Consider the following 21,467-nt stretch of genomic DNA (forward strand, 5'->3'; position numbering starts at 1 on the left):
TTATGAACACAAAGTAAATAACCGTACTTATATACATATGTGTATATATAATATATTGGGGGTGTTTTTTAGTGACTATTAAAAGAGTTGTGCCTGTGCATGTGGATGTTTCTATCGTAAAAAAGTTACACAATGTACGTAGCACAGACGTAAATCTCATATCCGGTTCTAGCAAAGTCTAACAAACATAAATTAGAAAAAAAACACATTTTGAATGCAGTTATATTTGAATTTAAAACAACCATAAGCAAAGCGCATAGTCTATGCTTTAGGAGTCAGCTCGAGTTTTTTGTAAAGGAGAAATACTATTCATCTAAACATAGCTGCATACTTTGCAAATGCTTTTTGTAAATATTTTTTTCTCAGTTGCGAATAAAATGTAAAATCATTGGTGGAACCAAGAAAATAGGGCTTTTAAATTGTCCACTTGCACGATGGTTTGGGATTTACTTCAGTAATTCATAATACACGACAGTGCAACTTCCAGCTCTTCAGCTTCCTTGGCAGGGCACATATAGACAACCATTCACACTCACATTCATACCAATTCATAAAGATCACACTGATGATAACATAGTTAACAATAGTTGCAGTATGTTGCCGTGTTTTGATTTAAAACACTACGAAAACTTCTTTTTTCACGGTGCAACAGCAGCATGCTGCATATAAATATACAATTTCTACTCTCACTGGCATGGCTGTGTCTTCCAGCACACGACTTGTGTTCCAGTCCTCAGGCAAAAAATGCTGAATGCAAACAAGCATCTTGCTGAGTCTTTGTAGCGAAATGGAGAGCTAGGTATTCATTCTTGCATCTGTCAATGACGGTTAGCGATGTGTCATATTACTTAGCATAAATGCAGAAGTATTGGTAGTGTTTTAAATGACCAACTACAACTATTACATGTTATCAGTGTATGTGTTAATATCTAATATAATAAATAAATAAAATAAAAATAAAATATAATAATCCAATAATAGGATGTACTATATCAAACCATGCAACGTTAGTTTTTTTAGATCTCCTCTTCATATATGAACACACAACTAAGAACAACTAACAATCACTTTATTCAAAGATATCAACGAGTCATGTTTTAACAAAGTGTTTGCTTTATTTTTTGTTACTTTTTTTAAAGTTTTTTTTGTTTTGTTTTTTTTAATCCAGGACAAATCATTGTTGGTTAATCAATGAGAAATAAGCACTAACATTTTTTTGTTTATTAACTGTTTCTGTTTTTACATTTCGTGTTGGGAGGTGAAAGGTGAAATTATCAATTTGGTCAAAATAAAATAGAATGAAATAATAAATGAATATATGATAGCAGTACATTAATAATTATTTCAATACAATGAAGTGTACAACAACAGCATAACAAAGTCCCGGGAAATGAGGGATGATGTTGTTTTGACTGCTGCTTCTTCTGTGGTACGGCAATAATCACCAGCACTAACTCAACTCAACAACAGTCGAGGAAGAAATCTTATTTAAATAATATTTTATCAAAGCTTCTGTTGTGTATCTTCATAAAATGTTTCTAAAACTTTTCTTTGTTAAACTTTTTTGTTTTTTTTGCATTTTCCTCAAGAGTTTTTTTGTTTGTTTGTCAGCTCCATTTTACAAGAATGACTTTTTGCAAATGCAGTTTGTGTTCATGTTGTGTACCCACTGTGTGTGTGTGTGTGTGTGTGTGAGGAAGTGTCCTTGGCTGAGGCAACATACGAGCTATGAAGCGCTCATGTGAATGTGAAGACTGTCTTACCAAGCATGACCATGTGTTTATAAAACACCATTATCGGTGTGTGTGTGTGTGTGTGTGTGTGTGTGTGTGTGTGTGTGTGCGTGCTTACTTGTATACAGGTCAATGCGGTTCTTACTGAAAGCTTCATGATGGCATGGAAAAATAAGGTTTACGGCCTAAAGCTAACAGTGTGTGTGTGCATGTCTGTGTGTGTATGCATAAGAAAATAATTAAATGTGGAACAAACAATTTCTCATAACGTTTGGACGATCTGGGTAAAGCTTATGATGAGTTGCCCCTGTATGTGTGTGTGTGTGTGTGTGTGTGTGTAATTGAAGGCACAGAGGGTGGAGTTGGAGGCTCAGTCTCTCAAGTCCATGCTCGAGCCGAACAGGGCCACCAGCTGCTCTTCATAGTGGGCGATGTTCCTCTTCATGATCTCTTTACAGGAGCCCAGGAGGCGCTCAAACGCTTGCACGTCTATTACTGTAAGATAGGTTACGTCACGTGTCAGCGGGGTATCATCGACTCATGTTGCTTGGACACATCACATGGTACCGTAACACTACAAGCACACACACACACACAAGAGCTCATGTTGGCCATTTATTTTTGGTAACTTTCTATTTGTTTGTCTTTCATTCATAGGATTGACTGTTTGTGCTGAGTCAAGATCTTGACCGGGGCCCAAAAATGTTACGAGTCAAAGATAATAAATCTACCAACAGCGCTATGCTGCTTTTAAGGACCAACCGTGCAGCCAAAGACTGGAGCGCTTTGCTGTTCTGAAACCACTAGCCATACATAGAATGCTAGTATCTTCACTATATGATGAGGGGCTGGTCATCCAGCCATCATTTTCATGATGAAATCAGAGTCGCTTTATCCTTTGGGTCGACTCTGGTAAACTTTTTCGCACTTTTCATACGCCGCGGCGATAGGAACAAGCTCTAGGCGACGCAGCGATGATGATTTCACCTGACTGATAAGGTTTAATGTGTTGAACCTCAATGTTTATTTCCCTCAAAACAGACTGTTTGGTGCTACTCATACACAAAATGGTAATAATAACTATAATAATGGTAATTGTCTTGTTCACACAGAGGTCAGGTCGCATACAAAGAAATCGGAATTGACCTGAACTGTGAACATAGCCCCAAACGTGATTGTTAAGCTGAAACAGATAATAAAGTAACTAACCCTACTTTTGGCCCACTATATAGATAATAGATATAATATGCAGAAAGAAACATGGAAAAAGTCGAGTCCATTAACAGAAACACTTGAAGGGGACCACCACGGACAAACAAAAAGTCAGGAGTAGGAGGAGTGTGTTTGATCTTACCCAAACATTTCACATTCCCCACCGCGTAGGCTGAAGCAGCCCGGGGCTTGTTAGTGACCAAGGCCAGCTCCCCGAAGTACTGACCCCTGCTACAGCGTGCTATCTCCACCTCTGCATTGTCTGCATGGTCTGCCTTCGTCTGCAGGGTGTTCAGGAGAGGATGAAAGGTTAGCAGCCAGTGAGCGCATCATTTCCACCCCCCCCACCCCCCTCACACACACACACAGCGAAACAGCCACTAGGAAGCTGAGCCGACTGCCGTGATTAACTCCTGTTGCTAGGCAAAACCTTTTAATGGGGAGTGTGGGTTGTCAAAACTACATGCCAATAATGAGCTAAAGTGCTCAAATCCACATTGTATCTTCATGCACTCAAGTATGCACAAATGCATTGAATTGACACATGTTGATACTAAAAAAATGCGATGTATGTTACATAGAGGATCATCATAAGAGGATCATTCACTTACTTTACTCTTCATCATGATCTTCACCTCCCCGGATTCAACAATGTAGAAGCAGTCAGCACTGTCTCCCTGTCAGGAAAGAACAGCATTCATGTACTGCAATATCGGTAATACTGCAGCGATGTTGTATGTGGTACAGTATGTCACAAAAGTGAGTACACCCATCACATTTCTGGAAATATTTCATTACAGTTTTCCGACAGATGTGACAATTCAAAATGTCAGAGTTTTGAAATACAGAATAAAATGATACTTCATACGCTAAAGTACATAATTTACCAGGCAGATCTCCACTGAAACCACATGGCCATCATCTTTATGCTATAGTGGGGTCAGTTGCTTACTAGTGTTTGTTGAAAGGGTTACCTGTGTGATGATGCGTTCCCCATCTGAGAACTGCTTTGCCCCTAATACATCCACTATCTTCATCCTCTCTGTGGCCTGCACAGAAATTAAGTGAGAGTGGACAAATAAAGAGATGTGGCAATTTTTGGTCCAGTGTCTTGCAAACATTGAACAAACCTCCAAGGATTTGAGCAAGGGCACAGACTCAATGAATGACTCGTACATCCTCCTCTTCTTTGCATTGTTCTTCACAATGAGTCTACGGAATGTGGCACGATCCTAAAAACAAAGACAAAAAATTACATTTCCAGAAGTGGATTATGAAAGTATCTTCCGTTGTTTGGCCACTGGAGGGAGCAGTCGAGCAGAGCAGGACCTCCATTCATGGAGAATTGGAAGTTCATTCTTCATTTCAGACATTTCAGTCAGCATTCTGTTTTGATGCTAATAGCACTAACAGCAGCTAATGTGCTGACAACATGATCCTAAGACTCCAATGGGTGTTTATATAGGATGCTTGTGTATTAAGATGTTCTTACCAGCCCCCACAGAGCCCCCTCCTGGGTGGCGATGATAGTAGCGGCACGAGGTGTGTTGTACATGAGTGCCAGCTCGCCGAAGCTGCCCTTATTATCATATTGACCCACGCATGTTCCCGACACCACGATGTCATAGATGCCTCTGCAGAGTGAACGAATCATCAAATCAATTCATGCACATTAAAAAGGACTTGTCATTCATCTAATCAGGCCAAAAGCTCAAGTGAACACTATTAACCTTATTTGGCCTGAGAGCTAACAAGAACCCGGTACATTAGCATAATCATTGAATTGGATACCAGAACTTCTAAATATAACTGAATGGCTCAGGCTTGAAATATCTCAACTAACACATTTTTTTATAGGTGCAGCTACTCATTACCGAGTCCTTTTTTGGACATTTTATTTCTATTTTAGGGAGGTTTCCCCTGCTCTGATTTGCGACTGTATCTGATCGGATTGATTTCGGACAATACTCAGGGTTGCAATATCAGTATCATATCAGAAGTAACAAATTGCAACAGGGCATCCCTAGTAAGAATATTCATGGAAAAACATGCACTTTACCGCTCAATGACATAGAAGTTGTCCCCATCGTCTCCCTGGTCGATCACATGCTCTTGGGGCTGCACCAATAATTCAAACATTGCATCCAGCACCTCAGAAAACTGCTCCTGGATCGGGGGACGGAAGAAGGTAGAATGTCAAAGAACAAGCAGCAACGGTGGAGTTGAAGAAGAAGCTGAAAATGGCATCATGAAAGGAAGGTTCCTGAAAGTAGGCGAGCTAAAACTAGCTGATCCCAGAGAGGGAAGTGTGTAAGGGAACAGATATAAACCACTTGATGTTTCATAAGAATATCTCCATCTCAAGAGAACCGTGCTGCCCCTTGGGTGCAAGTTCAACATGTCAGAAATGTATCATTGTGATGCCACTGCGCTTCAAATTGGGAAAAGGAAATCTCATTGGTGAATAAATCAAGGGCAGTGGCTTTTCTGGGATTTGTGGAAAATCCCACACATAGTCGGATCCCAAAGGATTCACTCTGGCATCGATGATGGAGGACACAATGAGAGCCTGCGTTCATAGGCTAAGAAGGGCTATCGGTTTCTCAGCGTACTTTGCATTATTTTACCTGATCCAGTGTTTTGAAGAGAAGGATGTCCCGACAGGCCTCCTGCAGTCTACAGCGCTGTTCATCTGTTTTTGGATGAACCACTCTGGGCTCTGTGTCCTCGTCATCCTCATCTGGGTTGAACGCCTCCGCACACACTGAGGGCAGGAAATAAAAACATTCGATGAGGTGTCACTGGAATACACAATATCATTTGCTCCAAGAGAAAAGATAACAGGATCTAGGCCTAGTCTTGCTGATCCAATACCAATACAAACAAAAAATGTGGAATTGAATAGTCAAAACATTAAAAATAATGCTACAAAATTACAGGGTATTGCTGAGTTTTTGTTTTTTTTTTTAAACTACACAGCATGACCAACAATATTGTTTGTTTATGTTAAACAAACCTCTAAGTCAGGCTGCTTAGTGTTGTCTTGCTTAGTACTACCATGCTAATTGTTAGTATATTAGCATTCGGATCACACGGCACAACATTATCGCACAGCCTTGACACTTTCGCCATACAGTGCCATCTTGCTGGGTGCTAGCATTCTACCAGTTAGCATGTTAGCTTTTTGCTCATGTCTACAATCAACACATGACATTGCTTGGGGGCGTGGCACAGCAGACACCGGGCCCCGAGGTTCACGGCACAGGTGGCATGCCCAACAAAACTTCTGTGGGAATTTTTTTAGTTACTTTTACTTGTGACATCCCTTCTAGCACATCTGACTTTCCGTTGTGTCTATCAAGTGTGGTCAACAGAAGGTTTAATAGACCAATTAAAACCGCACACAATGAGCCTCTATAATGCTGACGAATAGACAGCAGGGTCAACAGTGATCGTGAGACAGCCATAAAGATAAACATCAGATGACAGCATAATTAAAGTGCAGCTCTCCATGAAGGATGACAACAGTTAATTACTCATATGTAAACACCAGACAGGTAAAATGAAATGCAAGAACACACGCAGCAACCGACACAGACTGAAATAGAGAGCAAAGACACACAAAACCCTGAACTCAGTGCACTGGCACTTATTAATGCTATCAATTCATACAGACTTGGTCCTACCCATGGAGACATATTGCATCACAACAGTAACGGGTGATGGAGATAGTCAGTGAAGTATCAGCTATTGTGTTTGACATGCATGGTTAACACAATGGCGCTCTCACGCCACAATGGAGCCTCTTACGCAATGACGTGTGCAATACAGTCGTCAGTGTGCGATTGCACTTAAAGGCCTTGACGTCAAACGCACAGTAGCGAATGCAAGCGCACACAAACACAAGCACACGACTCTCACCTGACACTCTTCTGTTGAATCGGCTTGGCGGTGGGGCTGCAAAGAGACAAACAAGAGGGAGAGGCGAAATTAGCATTATTGAGTGTACACAATGAAAGAACAATGCAATTGATTTGTAACATTTGTGTTGCTCTTGGCGGTCTCTTTTTAAAGCGGACCTATTATGATAATTTTTCGGCTGTTTGTGTTGTTGTGGACTCCTATAGAGCAGGTACACACAATAACCAGCACAGAAAGCTTTCTAGTTCACCAATTCAACTGTGTTTTTTTGGATTTCGTGCTTCCAGCGAAAGCGGTCCGTTTTGATGTATTCCACCCACGGCCCGCCTCCAGGCACACCCACTCGGCTGTGGGTATGTCGGCTGTCTACAATAAAACGACCAGCCGTTGTTTGCCACACACAATCAGTTATCAAAAAATATTTGTCACAAAGCTCCAAACTTCCTTACAATATATGGGCGTGCCCAGGTACGAGCTGCAGATCCCCACTCCCTGCTCTCCTGCACTTTTTCGCTGCTCTGATTTCAGTGTTACCATGGAGCAAGGTAACGCTTCAGGAAATATTTCTTCAGGTTTGAAGAACAGCTAACAAAAAGAGGCGAGCAGAAGTGATTGGAGTTTCAGATTCAGGCACAGTGCCCTCACGCCTGGCTTGTGAGCTCCACAGCACCAGCAGTGCCTCTGACAAAGTGTGTTGGACAATGAGCAGAGGTGGTGCCTACATTATCGCTCTTTTGAGTTCATACATGGTTAGTCAGGGGTCTCATGAGCTGCCAGTAGCTCCTAGCCACTTTACAAGTAGCTCTCCAAAGGGTTTGTTCATTCATTATCAACTCCTATATCGACACAATTAGAAAGTGGGGTTCGGCAGTAGTCTGGAAGTCTTCGGGAGCACTTGAGAGTGTTACCAATCACAGAGGAATGGCATGCCCGGAGGCGGGCCGTGGGTGGAATAAATTAAAACAGACCATTTTGGAAAGCCAAGAAAATACAGCTGGAATAGGTGCAGATTCTGGAAGATCTAGAAAGCTTTCTGTGCATTATCGCGTGTAGCTGCTCTATGACTCCACAATCAATACAAAGAGCCGAAAAATGAGCATAATAGGTCCCCTTTAATTGATGCACTCCTGATAGCACACAGATGCCTGGAGCGGACACTGTTGGAAATGAATATGCATCAGGAATAATAAAGAGGCTAGTCTAGTGTGTGTGTGTGTGTGTGTGTATAGCAAGCTTACATGTAGAAGTGTACAGATTTGTCTTGCATTTACAGTACATTTCAGTGCTCTTTTTTGTGTTTTTAAATTGGCTTGTTTACGTATATGTAGGGCTGGTAATTTACACACATCCAAGGTAAACGAACACCGAGTTGATAAGGCCGAGACTGTTGCAAGCTAGTGTGGGGTATTACTACACACTACACACAGACACATATTAAGAGTGTCCTGCCACCTTATTACCAGCCTGTCAGAACCCATTAGATCTGGACTGTGAAGCTGAGGGACTGATAGATAATCTCACATACACGTTACTTTCCCGTCTCCTGTGGAGACACACGCTCCCCTCGACAATTCTTCACAATGTTATCACTCAACATGTATGACAGTAACAAGATTCACCATAATTAGAATGTCATATAGCCATGGTGGCATCATTTTTTTACCTTACAAGTGCAAAAACAAGTGAATTACTACAAACTACTTCAACACTAACCTCGGTGGATTTTTTTAAAAATTCTGTCTCATTATTCTAGTGTTCGTACACACTGAGCATTCATGATAGTCTTTTATGACTTTTATAAATCTTTATTATTGATGTTTTCCTGACTTGGTTTATTTCAAGTCTATTTAATTATACTTTAAAAGGTGGCAGTTATATGCAGTAACCAGCAAGCAGCAATGACATTCCAGTCATTATATGACTTGACTGCGTTGCATGGGCGAGTGTGTGATTGCGCCCTTCCTTGGCTCACCTCTTTCAATCGGAAGGCAAACTTGAGCACGGATCAGAGCACTAACGTCAGCCAAATGTGCCGGACTAGGTGTGAAGTGGGCCCAAGTATGGTATGATGGCCTAGTGTGAATACACACTTAGTATTGTAGCATGTCAGTGAGACCGTACCATTAGCATTCTCAAAGCAATCAGGAACGATACATGGACAGATGAAAGTAGGAATTAGTGCACCTTCCAAATAAGTCACCTGACACACCACTATGTCCAGGCCTTGTGTTGAACTTACATCGTGTGCTATCTCACGCAGATAGCATCCAGAAAATATGCATGATCACGTGCTTGAGTGTGTTATCAGTCGTGTCGGTGCAGGAGTCTGTTTGTCCAAATCGTGAAGTGTGTGCTCTCCCCTTAGTCGTGTGTTTGGGTGGTGCTGGTGACTGTATTAAGTGTAAGCCTGAAGTTGCCCTGGCAACCTAACACAAAGAGGTTCTCATTGCCATAACAACACCACCCTATACACCCCCTCTACCCTGTCCCTTCCACAACCACACTCACCTCCCTTCTCCTCTATCTAGCTGGTAACAAGTGGCAGCTCACCCCCCCACCACCAACAACCCTCTCACAGGCTTTCGCTATCGCTACCCTTCCCTCCATCTACACCCACACAGTGCCATAACGAAACTGTTGGATGGAAAGGAAAGGAGGGAGGGGAAAAATGATAAAGAGTAAGGATGTGTGTCTGCGTGTGGGGAGTCTCTGTAAATATGGAAAATGGACATGAGAGCAGTAAGCAGTAAGATGGTAGACATGAACTGTAGTAAGCCGGCAGAAAAGAGAGGGGATAAAGAGTTGCACAGCATGGTAATGTAAACTGGGAGGGGGGGGGGGGGGGGGGCAAAGAATGTGTGAATAATGGGAACAAGGGAGAACAGTGTAAGAACACTCATACCAGGCTTAACTTGTAATACACTTTATATGGAGCTAGTTTAATGGCAAACAATCATCTCCTCTCTGTACTCTCATTACAACCCACACCCCCCCTTCATATATCTCCCCTATGCATGAAGATCTGTTTTGCTTATGAATGCAATTAGACATCTTTCAGATACTAAAAGCCTCAACGGTTTTTCCCACCCTTGGAGAATCAAAACAAACATTAGTGGTGACTCGGTATGGGAATAATAATTGATTTAAAGAGGACCTATTATGCTTTTCCCACTTTTCCGACCTATAAATGCAGTTAAAATGTTGTATTCTCGTGTTAAACCACGCCAAAGTTTCAGATAATGAGGTTTGCAAATTTGGAAGTGAGCCCTGAAAGAAATGTGGAATGGCTCAAAACACTCGGATTCGGAGGGTGTTGCAAAACTGTTTCTTTGTGATGTCACAGAGGAGTGGGTTTCCTTATGAGTGTGGCTGTAGGCTCTGCCCTCCCCCAAGCTTTGCTTCTGTGTTTATGTTGCGCCATATTAGCCACATTTGTTTACAATTACTAAAGACGCCACCATTAGGCTTCAGAGGAGCCAGATCTCTGACCACTCATTTTATTATGATGCTTCATTTTACTGTTGTATGTTGTTATTTGACCTTAATAGCGTTGGGGCTAATTCTGGCATATTTACACGCAAGTGTTCATGAATATGCACTGTCCCTCTTTTTTTGGTTCCTTTTTAAATAAATAGAGAAAAAAATACAGAAAAAAATTATATGTAGCGGAAACCCTGACATAATAATCTACAGGAGAAACAAATAAGAGCTAGTTTAGCTAGTATACTGTACAAGCTGTGTGTCATTTATTACCCCAGCAAATTCAAGCCTGCCTAATGGACACAACACATTAATAATTTTTCTTTTATATCATTGAGACAATTTCTGCAGCACAATAAGCAACTCTTTTGGGCAGCTGTTTGTATCATATGAGACAGCCAAATAAGAACGAGCCGACTGTCAGGAAATACTGCATGGTGGTGTGGGAGGCAATAGGACAGAGGTTGCAGACATTTTTAACAGTTAAAATCATAAAACAGACTGGAGAGAATATGGCAGGGTGGCCTAAAGCTAAATACGCAGTACAGAGGAGTTACTTTGAAAGACTGTTGCCAAGCTCTGCATCAGCTGTTCACAAACCACATGAAAAAAAAACAACACAAAACAGACTAATGTGACGTCACACCATAACATGACATCTCATAACACTATCTTAGGGCCTTTAGGATGCACTCATTCTGGCCCCAAGCTCTTTTTTTTCTGGGAATTATACAAAGCAGTGAAGGGATGTAATGGTATAGCACAGGCGTCTTAAACAAGATTTATATGGTTGCCACTATGGAACTGACGGTTCCAGGGATGAATAATAGTGGGAGACATTCCCTCCTGTTTACTCTGCTTCACTTTACTTTCCCATCTACACATTGGTTCTTCTGCCCCCTCTGATTCTTTTTTCCACTGATTCACATATCACATTCATTTGCTTTCCCATCGTCTCACCACAACCACCACCACACTCAGGAAATAGACAACTCAATGTGACCTTTGACCTAAGCAAACACATTGAGTATTTTAGATCTGATATCATTGGTTGGGCTCCTTTTTTTCCTGTGTCATTGTACTTTATGAAAGGCACAGGCAAGGAATAAAATGAAATATTCATACTCAGGCAGAAGCTGTAACAGTCACTTCTCCCCGTATAATAAATATAAATGTAAGTATTTTATATGTCACATCAGATGTTCTCAGCCTGATTGTAGGTTGGCATGTTGATGTGTGAAAATGCACAAAATATACTCACTTGTTCTGTATAAAAGGCACAAATAAATACCGTATATGCTAAATTTACTCCAATAGCTCTCATGTGGTGCTTTTGCGAGATCTCTGTATGACAGTTGCTTTACTGTGCTCTCTGTGAAACAGCCAAGTAGGGTTGGGGTGATATGGACCTTAGCATATATCACAATATTTTGGGGATGTATCACGATACAACGAGACTGTGTTTCTAGGGGTACCGTTATCTACTCTCCAGGAGCACATTTTGTTTCATTTTGCTGGAGCCTATGAAACCTGAACAATGCTTCTGTGTTGAGGCACCAGTGTACCATCATTTCTTGTAGAGTGCGGGCCATAAAGGCTGCGGTTGGTCGGCATGTAGAACATAATTTTCCTGTGCATATATGACTTGTTCATAGGAAGAGCAAAAACCATAAGACTGAAATGTTGATACTACTAATAATAAAGATTTGTCTTTCTAAGCCTTTTAAAAGGAGCAATAATAAGGTTCTCAGTATTATTTCAAATCAACGAGGGGGTGGAAAAATGTCTGTCCCCTGGAGGGTGGGTGAAAATAAATGGGAAGCGCTGATTTACAACTTTGTGGGGGCAGGTAATGGAAAGAAAGGGGGCAATTTTGACACACAAACACCAGGTTTAGCATAGCTATTTTTCTAGCATCACTAGACAATAGTATATGATAACCGTCCCAATTAATAAAATATACCATATCAATTGGAGGACTCCAAAATAATCTGCAAAGTCAAAATCTACGACACACTCGCTCAAACAAAGACCTCAGTGAATTCATAGGTAAAATGATAATCCACCCGTACAGACACTGATCAGTATTTAGCATGACATAATAAAGTTCTGTGATTATCAGGCAATAAAAACAAATGTATTGTTCTTCAAGAGGAAACCACTGCACATATATCAGCACAGCACAAGACCTGACCAATAGAAGTCATGTGTGACTGCAGGAAAAACATGAGTGAACCGTCAGTGGGTAGGAAATTGCAACAAGCTCTCACCAAACCACCGGGATGAAACATAAACAAGGCGAGGCTGGTCTCCAATTACATGACCATTTACAGTCACAAAAGAAGTCCAAACCTCCTCAACCTCATACTGATGTTGATGTTTACAGTTGAGTCATTAAATGAAATTGCTTTCTCTCTGGCTGCATACTTTGTTACATTGAAAAACTCATGGATACTTCATAATAATAATAGAATAATCGTTGCAGGCCTATGGTCACAGCATGGACATAAAAACTTGGAGGTCTTTAGAGGTGTTTTAATATTTTAATAGTGGTCTTTTTAAGTGTCATAAATGTATCCTATTACATGCTGTAATGGGCTGCATCTTTTCAGCAGTTTTTTAAAATATTTTTATAACTCGCAGGAAGGAGAAAACGCGTGTTAATTGTTACATAAGGGTGATGGGCAAAATAAAAAAGTGTGGTTTTCCTTTCATAATGATTTATTTATTTTAAGAGGGGAGTAGCCATGACCTCCTGACTCAATACGAAACAAGGCCACTGCCTATCGCTGTCATATACGGGGAGTGACTGGCTCTGAGCTGCACGAGGCCAGTAGTTTCTATGGCAACTGTGGCTCTACCAGTTATGAGGACTGTGCCAAACACACAATCTACAGGTCTCAAATTAACTCTAAATAAGGAGAGGTGAATTATTGAGACCATGGGTGTCCAAAGTGCAGCCTGGGGGCCACGGCAGAGGCTGACATCCCATTAGAAAAGTCCGCCAGTTTGTTACCAGTAAATAAATCCATCCATCCATTTCTACACCGCTTATCATCATGTGCTCTGAAAACTGTAGCGCCCAGCATGGGAAATGTACGGTAGTCATAGCACATTTGTTCACAATGTGCAAATGAGACTTATATAAAGGATGGTAGACAATGGTAGAGTCTCCCTCAAAGGAAAAACTATGTACTGTTGCCGCTTTTTTAACGAATAGTTTCTTGCAATGACAAGACAATTATTTAGCCGATATAAAACAAACATTAACAAGCCACGGCGCACATAAGATGAATTAAATGCTGTCAACATGAGAGGGAACATTCTGTGTGAAAGTATGTACTCAGCTGACACCTCAATCGTGGCACAAAATCGTTACAAACATGGACCAAAGCAGGCGAACGTTGGCTGAATGGAAGGTAGCAGGGATAAGCAAATTTCGTATGCTCGTGTAGTTGTGTCTGTGTGCGACTTGGGCTCGGTGAGTATATTTTCACCACATTGTGTTCGGCTTTAATGTAAAGAACGTTTTTGAGTTTTATAGTATTGTTTATTTCTGAACAAATATATATAATTTCATTGAGTAGCTTCATCCCATTCATGTTCGTCCTTGTCCCTGCAGTCTCCTACCTCCAACCCCGATGTTACGTCTCTTTCTTAGCATGGCAAAGACAGTTGTGCTAAACCCTCTAACAACCCCTTCTCTCTGTAAGCCAACTCATCTAATGAGATTGGTCTTGTATATCCAGGTCAACACATGTAGACTAAAGCAGACACGGCGAGAGCGTGATTGTAAATGAATCAGGAAGAGCAAACAGTTAAGAGAACGAAGCACAGGTGGGAAGATGGGAAAAATATCACATCTTTCACACAATGAGATGATTTGTTTAATGTCAGTTGGCAAAAAAAAACAAAAAAAATATAACATTTGAAAATTAGACTTAATGAATATAATATAACCAACTCACTATTAAGTCGAGCTGGCTGGTTAGGAAATTATTGCCAATTAAAGATCAGTGTTTCCCAGACATTCATGTATTTGTGGTGGCTTGCCACTAATGACTTGGAGCCGCCACGAATGGGTTTGGTGGTACCTGTTAGGTACAAGCGAATACAAGTGGTCACGAACAGCAAAGTATTCACCGTGGGAGCAGACCTTCACAAGCCTGTTATGTGTTTATTAGCGCTGCCATAAAAGGCTAGGTGTCTATCCTAATCTATCCCGGGACATAAAAAAAATACCTCCCCACCCTACTTGGTATATTCTGCATGCAAAAACAGAGCACTTCAATGCAGACATAATTTCTTCAAATTCAATTCCATGGCATCAAACTAAAGAAATAGGGTCTTTTTTTTGCTCAACAGAAGTCCATACTAACTAGTTATAGCAAGTTATTTGAATTATATTCCTGCATCACATCACATCACATGACCTTCCAAAGCAGATGACTTGAACTGATATACAGTGAGAAAAACAAAGACGTTGTCAATGTCAACTGAGGTGAAAGGTAATTTTCAAATGTCACAATCGAGTGTTTGTGTACATGTGTTGGGAGCAAGGGGCCGTGTGAATTCCAAACAAGGGAGGATGTACCAAAAAAAAAAAAAGTACCAAAAAAAGCTAAACCAGCCGCTTCCTCGTGTGTCTACGGTGCCACTGAAGATAACCGAGTGGGAAAGAGAATGAGGAAGTGCCAAAGGTCAAACTATGTAATCTGTAAATGCAAGTAAACCGGGTTGTCTGAAATTGAAAGTGGATTTTCTGATTTTCTTCCACCAAACAAAAGATGCAGCACACCAGTTTAAGACACATAGTTTAAGAAAAATGGTGTTCTGACATTTAAATGAGTAAAAACAATAGAATGAAAGAGTCCAACTTATGTCATATCACAGAGCACCACACCAAAACAATGATAAACACTGCAGTAGTCAGTGACTTCTTTCTACACAGGGAGCTACAATAAGCAATATGAGACTTGCATTTAAAACGCATTTCCAGGTAATGCCTACATTGCCAAGTAAATCCCAAAGACAAATGGTGACAGGCAGACAGGTACAGTCACTGAGGTGTGCATAAGCTCAGGCAGCCAGACTGAGTAGTATGAGCTTTCTGAGGGCTCTTCCACTTAGCGGTGTCAGTTAAGACAGGCTGACAAGTCCCTGAAGGGAGACAATACTGTGTAAGACATGCCTGGCGGCTGAAAAGCATATGATACACAAATGCTGCCTGCTAATGAGGTCACCTGTTGCACACACTGATAAAAGGACCTAACAATGTCCACTCTGCAGCGATAGGTATTTGGCTCTCATTTCTAATTACACATGGGAGCTCCCCAGATACTGAATAAGGATATCTCATCCATGACAATTGTACTAAATAGGAGTGGTCTATAGGCACACTGTATAATGTACATTTGATGGCTACATCCATTGTGATAGTGTCAGTGATAGTGAAGTGCAGGGCTACTCAACTACATTGTCCCGGCCATCTTTTTTCCACAAAGCTAAAGTATGCGGGGCAAGGGTTGGTGGTGGAGGAAACAGCTCAAAAATTAGAAATAATAAATAATATCATAATCATTAATGACAACCAGTGGCAAAACTTCAAGTCATTCTGAATTTTCATGCACGCCTGTCTGCCTTTCGTTAGCTAGGACGAACAAGATAAGCGGTAGAAAACAGATGGACTTAAGGGCAAACTAACACTCTTCCACTCTGGCATTCAACCCTTGGCACACGTGCGTGTAGTGAAACACTGTATTAGTGCAACACTAAAACAAGACGCAGGTGGTGATTGAGTCTGTGTGACAAGACCAAGTATGGTATCTACATAGGAGGAAATGCATGAGATGACAAGTCAGGGGAGTAGACAGAAAGAGGTCATACCCTTAACCTGAGGCTTGAACACGCTAACATGCAAGTAGCATATTAATCCACAGCACACATGCAGGGGGGTCCATACAATACATGCCTTTATATAAATAAGCGCAGTCCTTTTAGCATAGCAAAGAAACTAATTGAGGACTAAAACATCACAGCAGATCTTTGATAGTGCAGCCCTCCAGGCTGGGTGCATAGGTGCAAATCCATTAAATCATTGCTTTACATTGACCTTTCAATTTAACCAATTTTGGGGGACTAGTAGTTGTGACTTTAGAGCTAATTTTAAAGTTAATTTGTTGCAGCACATTACTGAACGAGCATGTGTTGCGTTTTATCTACAGGCTATAACAGCAGCAGGAAAGAGCACATGAAGTGTTTCACTGTACAGGCCTGTGTTGTTACCCTGGCCTCTGAAATGTGCCCTGGGGCTGTGTGGCTGAATAAGTCATGCCATGAATGTCATACTGTACGTGTGACCCAACAGCATTCGTGCAAAAGCACAACACTTTCAAGCTCTGTGTACCCGAGTATTGATACACTGGATTGAAAAAGCCTCAAATGTAGAAAATGATTCTAATGAGTATGCGGTAGACTTGGTTGGATTGGGAATGGTGGGAAATAGTAACAGGTCTGTTGGCACATGCTGCACATCCACCAACAATGACTGACACACACACACACACACACACACACACACGTGAGGCACTCACAGCTGTCTGACAGCAACCAAATCCAACTTGTGTGAGCAGAGAGAAAAAGTGTAATCCCGCTTTTACCCATCCCCGAACCTTTTTGTACAAATCTAGAGATGACCAATATTCGCTTACATAAGGGGCATAATGCATGTCCTCACATATTAAGCAAACAGACTCAAATTCTAAATGACAACTGAGTCATCAAAAAACAAAAATACATTTAAAGGGGATCTATTATGCTAATTTTTCGGCCCTTTATATTGAATTGTGGACTCCTATAGAGCAGCTACATAACTAGCACAGAAAGCGTTGTGGTTCTTTCAGAATTACCTATTCAGCTGTATTTCTTTGGATTTCGTGCTTCCGGCAAAAATGGTCTGTTTTAATGTATTCCAACCACAGCCGGCCTCCAGGAAGGCCCACTCTGCCGTGGTTGGTCACACTCCCGAGTGCTTAGAAGGACTTCCGCTCGTCTGTGACAGTACAAAGGAACAGTTTTGCAACACCCGAGCATTTTTAGCCATCCCAAAAAGCTAAATGTAGCATAGTTTAACACTACAATACAACTAACTCCATGTATAGGTCAGAAAAGTGTGAAAAGCAAAATAGTTCCCCTTTAAACAATCCAATTTGGAATCATCAATTCAGTTACTGCATTTTATATTAGCATTTTGCAGCACTCGGAAATTCAACTCTTTACCAAAAAACAAAAACTCCACAGCCCATTACAGAGGATCAACCCATTGAGAAAACAGTGCAGGAGCCCCATTGACAAAATATCCTCTGGCTGTACAGTGCACTGATGTGATGTAGGTCATGCTGCCTTGCAACACGGCTTGCATCTTCTGCAAGTCTGCAAAACACTCACAGAAGTAAAGAGGTAATGCAGCGTGTGTAGCTTTGATTTAGTAATGCAGGACAGAAACGATGTGATAGAAACTGGGGCCCTATCATTTTTCCCCAAAGTTATTTAATTTTTTAGAATCCAGTTTTATTACCATTTCAACTTATTTTACCAGCAGAGAGTGCGTGCTTTTGGGGTTAGTGAATAAAATGTCCATTAATGAAATGCATGTACCCCAACTCATGATTGGAAATGGAACACAGGCATAGGCTTCATCACCTTGTAGCTGACTGCCTTTGATGAGTGTGTCTAGTGTTGAAAGGCCGAAATACCTACTGATTAAAAAGTTATACTACTGATGCGTCCCGAAGTTTACATCATTCCCATGGCTGAAATAATGTTCCCACGCCACTCAACATCCATGCTTCATGTAATGAAGGCTTCCAATCTTTTGTGTGTCTTTCTTTAAATAGACACCTGGTCGCTTCTGCAGAGTAAATAAACACCCATGACTGGACTACTATTTGAATAAAAATTATATTAATGCAAATAGAATAGGACACATTTTATTTATAATTAAATAGAAAAATGACGGCAGAAACAAATCAAAAACTTACGCTCAAAGTCAGAGTCATCATCTTCGTCTTCATCTCCGTTGGACTCTGTCTGCATCGGCTCACCGTCAAACATCACCCCCTTCCCAGTCTTGCCGCCTTCACTGGCGCCATCTTGACTCCTAGTGTCCCGCAAGCGGGTGAAGTATTGTATGGCGAAGTCCACCAGATCCGACGGCCGTTGCCGCAGCACCTCCACAGTGTACCCTTGCAGCAGTTCTGTCAATCCCACCGGTATCTCAATACTCATGGTTGTGTGTACGTGTGTGTGTGTGTGTGGCTCAGTGGCAGAGCTTGTTGTCAATCTGCAGGAGGAAAAGGACAGAGGTGATAAGTTACATGGTTTGCAATGCTGAGGTCACCCTGGGCTTATGGACTCTTGAGTGGATGATGACAGGATGTATACTGTAAGTGTCAGTTAACCACAGGAGTAATCAGCAACTGAACAGTTAAGAATGCAAGATGGCGAGTGCAATGCCATGACATTGACGGAGCGGCCACTTTATCTAGAACTTGAGCGAGGGATCAGGGTTCTCAAAGCTGCATTGGCTAGATATGAGACTAACTATTGAAGGGCAGGGGTGGTACATCAGATATCTAGGGTCAGTGGTTATTTTTCGGTTTCGCAAATATTGCCAGTGCAATTTTGCATGTTTTTTTTTATGAACACGCACTGTGTTCTGCATCTTTGTTGTGTATTGCACTGGTCTATCTTTCTTCACAGAATGAGCGACCTCATTAATTGAACTCCAAGCTATTATTTTTGAACACACCCCTTTCAATCAGTTAGTCAATGACAAAGATTCAGGAGCATGCAAATTATGAATGTTGGCTGTGTTGGTTTTTCAACGGGTAATTTATTTGCAATGTAGTAATATTATTTCCACCAAAAATTTCCTCACCGAAAAAACCTGTTACTCATCTTAAACTACTATCATTTTAAACTGTACCTATTTTGACACTCAAGCCCTAACAAAAAACACCAGCAGTATTCCATTCACATAAATGACTTTATTAACCAAGCTACAGCAATATTGTTATTGTAGCAGCTAACACGAAAAACTATATTCTGCCAGCTGCTCATCTCAAGAGTCACTCACAGACAGAAGAGATGGAAGAGCGGATACCTAGCGGTCAATTTCGCTACAAAGACTCAACAAGATGCACGTTTCCGGTCAGCATTTTCACCTGAGGACTGGAGCACAGGTGTGCTGGAAGACACAACCATCCTAATGAGAGTACATTGGGTTTTTTATGGACCTTCTACAAAAACATGAGTCAAAGTCCTTCAACAGGTGCAACTCAATGAATTAGTTCAATTCAAAGTGAAACGTATATCCTATAAGTGTAATATTTCAAATATATATATATTTTAATGTTTATAGGTTACAGTTAATAAACTTAACACAATTTTACATTTTTGTAAAATAGTTCAATATTGTAAACTGCTGGTCCAAGCAAATGAACTGCCAAAACTGTCTGAGCCTTTAATTTGTCTCAATTAAACTCTGAAAGCTATCAATTTCTGCACAATACTCATAAGAGATGGACCTGCATATGACAGGAGCACCATGCTATAAGTAAAAACTAGGATTGTGAATGACAAACCAAACTAATGCAACCGGATATTTGGTTTGACGAGCAAACGATTTGGCTGCACCGGTGGCAGCATCCTGTATTGATTAGAACCAGCCATAAATCTTTAGATTAATCGACTGTGGAGACATGCACCAGGTTGGCGACAGAAGCAATTGTATGTGTATTCAGATTCAAATCGAATTGTCTATCACAAAGATTTACATTCCCAAAAATGCAAGACGGTCAGTTTGAAGTTATTCACCGGCCACATTAGGCCCCCGGACCGTCAGTTGACACCTGAGCTTTCCATTTGGAAGGGTGGCTGGCTGGCTAGCAAAGAGGCTAATACTCGTGACAATTCGTTTAAGGCGACGGTATCTTTCAGAAAAAAAGACAAGAGTTATCTAAAGTTTGTTATAGTGATGGAGAAATCAGGGAGGTGATTTAGTGAGAAAGCGGGTGTATTGTTTGTGTGGTGGTTCCATCCATCAAGACATTAGCTCTATGCTAACTAGTCCTTCAAGGGTTTACCGTTAGCTTAACACTCGAGCGCCGGTCATAGAAGTTTAAGCAAACATTAGTGGTTAAAAAAGGGGCTACTGCAAGAAAACTTACGTGCAAATCAAGCTCACTGGCTATAAAGTAGCCAGTCCCCTCCTTCACCGCGTCGTCTTCCTTCTCCAAGCCCAAGCTCTCAGCCAGAGGGGGCGAAAAACGAACGTATCCCTCCTGTCAGAAGACACGTCTCCCCACGTAGCGCCCACAATGTCGCTAGCGTCACCTTTGCTAACGTATTAGTTTAGCTTTACAGCAAATGTGCGATGATGCTGATCGAGTTGAGGGGAAAGAGAGAGGGAAAAAAAGAAAGAAAAGTACTGCTTGTCGGCGGCAGTTTCGCACGAGCGCACGACGACCACGCACTCTGTTGGAGGGTGGGACTTGGGAGAGCGCTGGCTAGCCAACAAGCTATCAGGCTAATTTGCTAACAGCTTGTTAGTTACTACATGTATTGAACCCGACACAAAGTGGTGAGCTTTCAGAATAAAACAAAAAAAACACAAAACCAATCGCTTTAGAGCGAAAATAAAGTCTCGCTTCTAATGGGAAGATGCTTCCCTGAAGAGAAGATACTCTCCACAGCTTGTCAATGCACGAATGAACCATCCCAGTAGTAGTGGGCGGATAGATCCAAATATCGATGATATGGATCAACGTTGGTATCAATATTGGTCAATACCAAAGTAAAACGAGGGATCATTTTGTGGGCTTTGTTGATTTCAGAAAAAAACACAAAGAAGTGAAATGTTCTCAAGTGATTTTGTGTTTTTTGCTGTTTCCGACAAGGTAATTATTGTCCTATTGAATTACATAGACTTGTAAACTCTGGCCAAATTATTTCCTGAATTTTAACTGATTAATGATAATACAGGCAAATCACAAAAAAGTCATACAAATGTATTGATTGATTCAGATCTATGATGCCACATTAATTTTAAAAAGTGTGGGC

The 21,467-nt window shown here is 41.2% G+C and overlaps 1 protein-coding gene across 1 annotated transcript; it reads right to left on the minus strand.

Moving 5' to 3' along the window:
- Window positions 1–1,139: 1,139 nt before the first annotated feature.
- Window positions 1,140–21,125, minus strand: prkar2aa (protein kinase, cAMP-dependent, regulatory, type II, alpha A). The gene is made up of 11 exons (XM_058084783.2): window positions 20,576–21,125; window positions 18,386–18,687; window positions 6,867–6,902; window positions 5,573–5,709; window positions 5,005–5,111; window positions 4,438–4,579; window positions 4,076–4,177; window positions 3,920–3,994; window positions 3,557–3,622; window positions 3,088–3,226; window positions 1,140–2,228 (listed from the first exon to the last, which is right to left on the minus strand). Exons 2-11 carry the CDS (start codon window positions 18,630–18,632, stop codon window positions 2,104–2,106), a joined length of 1,176 nt encoding a protein of 391 aa, XP_057940766.1. The 5' UTR covers window positions 18,633–18,687; window positions 20,576–21,125; the 3' UTR covers window positions 1,140–2,103.
- Between the last annotated feature and the right edge of the window lie 342 nt (window positions 21,126–21,467).

The sequence above is a fragment of the Doryrhamphus excisus genome, linkage group LG17 (assembly GCF_037039965.1).
Source record: "Doryrhamphus excisus strain RoL-2023G ecotype Guam linkage group LG17, RoL_Dexc_Guam_v1.1, whole genome shotgun sequence".
Taxonomy (NCBI): domain Eukaryota; kingdom Metazoa; phylum Chordata; class Actinopteri; order Syngnathiformes; family Syngnathidae; genus Doryrhamphus; species Doryrhamphus excisus.